The 4188-nt window shown below is 43.6% G+C and overlaps 3 protein-coding genes across 3 annotated transcripts in view; all 3 read right to left on the bottom strand.

Annotated features, from left to right (window-relative positions):
* Positions 1 to 221: 221 nt before the first annotated feature.
* Positions 222 to 1071, bottom strand: LOC109236610. Its single transcript, XM_019402798.1, has 3 exons — positions 719 to 1071; positions 547 to 633; positions 222 to 467 (listed from the first exon to the last, which is right to left on the bottom strand). The coding sequence occupies exons 1-3, from the start codon at positions 824 to 826 to the stop codon at positions 288 to 290; spliced, it is 375 nt and encodes a 124-aa protein (XP_019258343.1). The 5' UTR covers positions 827 to 1071; the 3' UTR covers positions 222 to 287.
* Positions 840 to 2135, bottom strand: LOC109236605. Its single transcript, XM_019402794.1, has 3 exons — positions 1914 to 2135; positions 1430 to 1836; positions 840 to 1353 (listed from the first exon to the last, which is right to left on the bottom strand). The coding sequence occupies exons 1-3, from the start codon at positions 2076 to 2078 to the stop codon at positions 840 to 842; spliced, it is 1086 nt and encodes a 361-aa protein (XP_019258339.1). The 5' UTR covers positions 2079 to 2135.
* LOC109236604 (serine/threonine-protein phosphatase 7 long form homolog) overlaps positions 2132 to 4188 on the bottom strand; it is a 2495-nt gene continuing 438 nt past the window's right edge. Inside the window, exon 2 of the mRNA XM_019402793.1 lies at positions 2132 to 2972. Coding sequence (XP_019258338.1) covers positions 2132 to 2972 — 841 coding nt within the window. The remainder of the gene's footprint in view (positions 2973 to 4188) is intronic.

Here is a 4188-nt window from a genome sequence, read left to right as displayed (position 1 = left end):
TTAGACGGTAAAAATTTAATAATTAATTCGCAGTATAGTACTACGTTTTTTGGAGTTGTCTTGTCGTTCTGAAAAAGATGAAATCCATGTGAAAAAAGCTGCTTTCTTTATGTTTCCTTTTAGTTCTACTGTTTGTTTTTGTGTTAGGTTTGCTAGGTTTGTGTTTTGTTGTACTGTTTAAGTAAAATTGCTGTTCAAACGCAATTAAAATAAAATTGTTGTTAAAAGATAATTGTTACCATTATTTACATAATGCACTATTTACACAAAGTAAAAACATAAGTAAATCAGTGAGTCCCGCAGCCTGTGTGCTTCAGCGCTGCTGCCGGCCTAAGTCGCATCCCCTGTCGCCCGGGTACACTATCTGGATCATCGTCATCAAGCCGCCTCTTTATGTGAGGATGTGCAGCACCATCGACACCACAGCTGGCAGGATCGGAAGAATAGGCCGTCGGGCCGTCAGCAACCTACAAAACAAGTAGTAATCTTAGCATGTGAAAAAGTATATTTGTATTGTACGTGTTGAGTCAAAAAATATTTTCTCACCGTGGTCTCGTCCGCCGCCTGAGTATATGCATCCGTGGTGTCCTCATCAAAGCATGTAGTGGCCTCGAAGATGGGCTGGGACGAAACCTTCATAAGAAAGTTAAAAATTAATTAATGTCAGCTCATTAAGGAAAAGAAAACAAATTGAAATTTTAAAGTAATACAAACATACTTGCGCCTGTGGTAGATCCGCATCAACCGCCGGGGATGAGGCATAACTCAACCTGCGCCCGCCATCCACGTCCCGGGTGGGCCGATCCTCAGTTGCGGATATGGGCATGCAAAGTACTGGTCTACATCCCCGTCGAATGTACTCGTGATCGACAATGCTCCTGACGGGGTGACCTGCGATGCTGGCAGAGATAGCTGAAGACTGTACGACGGTATGCTGCTAGATGGCTCATCAACCTGAGGTCCATAACCCGGCTGATCATCTCCAAGAGCCTCATCTCCAAAATCCCCATCATGTCCCTCAACAGGTGGGCCAACAAGTGCCTCATAGCCCCCTTGCTGGGGACCACCTCCTTGCCGTCCCCCACGACCCCCGCGACCCCGTGGGGCACCCCTGCCTCGTGGGGCACCCCTCCCTCGCGCCCTACCCCTGCCTCGTGGGACACCCCTACCCTGATGGTAGTCCTCTGGCGCCGCATACTGAGCCTCGTGGTCCAACCTCGCGGCATCTCTCGCCTGAAACAGGGTCCGACGAGCCACCCGTGCCACCCGCCGGCCATAGTCAACGAGTGCAGGATTGTCGGCATGCTGCTGCATCTCCTGTCCCAACTGGTAGAGGTGATGATGCCCAATAGCCTGTGAAACATTTAAAATATTAATTAAATAACGCTATATCACAATTATAAGATATTAATAAGCCACAAAAACATACCAGTGCCTCCCGGCGTATGGTCTGTAGCGATCGCCAAGTATATGAATGGGGTTCCCGATCATCAGTCGGGTGTGACGGCGGTACCATGACGTATACAGATAAATAGTGGCCTCCTGGGTAAATGTAGGCTGTGGCGGAATACGGTGACCTCGCTGCTCCCAAGTATGGACCTGCTGCTCTAGCCATCCCATATATATATCGTCCCGTTGATAGTGTGTAGCCACCCATCCAGGCTCCCCCGGTATAGGCTGGGGACGGTGAAACTGGCGAAGCACACGCTCTGTGGCATGATACTCAACCATATCGAAGAAGATCATCGGGACGGAGGTGCTCCAAAGCAGTCGGTCGACTGAGCAAATATCGGGCAACTGAGCTAGCAACTCGTCGCTGTATGGCGTCCAGATGAACTACCAAATAATAACATAAATGTGAGTATGCGCAACACAACTCAATTTAAAACAAGCAAGTGTAGGTACATATTTACTTGTCCGTCCACCAGCATATCTAACACATCCCTGACAAGGGGGAGATTATGATGAGCATTGCTCCCTTGGTAGTTCCCACGCCGGAGAATCCACCTAGAAGCTAGAGGGAGAAACGGATAAGCCTCACCGGGCGCAAGTGGTGGTAGAGGTGGCTGCAACGGCATGATCCGCTGCCAGGCCCAAACCTAAGATAAAAGGTTGATGTAAAATTTATGAGTCATTTCGACCATATAGAATTCGGAGTAATGAACAGAGTATTCGAAAATGTTATCACCTGTAGGAGGGGCAGAAAACCACATATGTCCATCGCTGGGCCCATGCTCGCCCGGCACATGCTCCTATACAGGTATGCGAGAACAGCAGCACCCCAGCTGTACTGGGGTAAATCATCCAGCCGCTGAAGAGGATGGAGAAAGCGCATACTCACAGTACTCCCCGAAGTGTTCGGGAACAAGACACACCCGAAAAGCAGGAGCAACGCCAACCGCGTGCACCTCTCAATGTGGAGATCCTCCGTCTCGCCGGTAATGTCTGGGTGCAAAAACGCCATATGATCTCTGATGGCTGACAAAAGAACGCGACTGCCTTCAGCACCACCCTGAGGTCTATAACCAGTAAACTGGCTCATCATATCCAAAAATTGTGCACGCGTCATGGATCTAATGTACTGGGGCAGTGCCACGACCCGTCCATCTACGCGCAGCCCGTACAAAACCTGAACATCCTCCAGCGTGATGGTGGCCTCTCCAGTGGGCAAGTGAAAAGTGTTTGTCTCCGGTCGCCTCCGCTCTACCAAGGCCGTGATAAGAGACCAATCAAGCTGCATCCGTCCAAGCTCAAAAATCGTATAGAAGCCTGTAGCTTGTAGGCGCGCGACTATGCGGGCATGGAAAGGATGCTCCACGATGAACTCCCACAAATCGTCGGGTCTCCTAGGGCGGAGAGCCTGCTCCGATAGCTGTCCCTCCCATACATAGGAGGACCTATGGTCGCCCTGCAACACTAATAGCTGATCCTCGGCAGGTCCAGGATGCGCAGGCGGAGGAAAGCCATGTCGTCTACTATAATTTAAACAAAATTAATTGTGTGTGTTAGTTTAATAAATTAAATAATTATTTTTAATATTGGACTGAGTAATTATCTATGGGTTCGAGGCTCGATATTTGGGGCCCGGTAGCACCAAGCTATCCTTAATTATTATGTGTGTCATTTTCAACATTTTTTAGAAATTTGTTTGTTCAATAAATTAAATTAAAAATTCTTGAATTGGATTTAATAATTATGTATGGCCTTCCAGGCTCGATATTTGAAGCCCGGTCGCACCAAGTTATCCTTAATTATTATGCGTGTGAATTTCAGTTACCGATGGAATTTTGTTAGATTAAAGAATTAAATTAAAAATTATTGAATTGGACTGAATAATTATGTATGGGTTCCCAGGCTCGATAATTGACCCCCGGTAGCACCAACTTATCCTTAATTATTATGCGTGTCAATTTCAGCATTTTTACAATTTTGTTAATTTAATAAATTAAATAATTAATTATTGAATTGGACTGAGTAATTATCTATGAGTTCCGGGCTCGATATTTGAGTTATTTGACAACATATATTAATTTGTTACTTTTGCAAGTTTATTTTTATAAATTAAATAATTAATTTTATAAAGTGTTATTGGATAGAGTTTGCAGTGGATAGAGTTTGCAGTTACTACATACTTAAGGCTCTATATTTTACGAAGCTAAAAGGCTCTATATTTTGCACTCTACGCTAAAAGGCTCTATATTTTACTAATCTAAAAGGCTCTATATTTCACTACACTAAAAGGCTCTTTATTTTACTAAGCTAAAAGGTCACTATTACATATAAAAACAACAAACATAACATACAAATATGAACAACAAACTAAATAAATAATATTTATTATTTAACCAAATAAAAACATAACATTAACAATACAAATTATTTATCAAATTTTAATATTTTTCTGTCCCAAAGCTAATAAATCAATCCGGGTATAAATAAGATACAAATTTAAATACAAACAAAACACAAATTAACATGGAAACACATTAAACAATACAAATATGCATGTACTATACGAGTTTCGATATAAACAAAATCGAAATACCTCGATTTAAGTTTTTTGAATTTGATTGAAATCGAATTTTTGCACCCGAAAGAAGGAATCCAAAGCTTGTCTTGTGTGTGGGACCTACACTCTTTGCTTTTTAGGTGACGAGTGGGGCCCAATTTTTTTTTTTAAAAATTTGA

Source organism: Nicotiana attenuata, unplaced genomic scaffold (assembly GCF_001879085.1).
Source record: "Nicotiana attenuata strain UT unplaced genomic scaffold, NIATTr2, whole genome shotgun sequence".
Classification (NCBI taxonomy): Eukaryota; Viridiplantae; Streptophyta; class Magnoliopsida; order Solanales; family Solanaceae; genus Nicotiana; species Nicotiana attenuata.
This window is presented reverse-complemented; position numbering and strand designations above follow the sequence as displayed.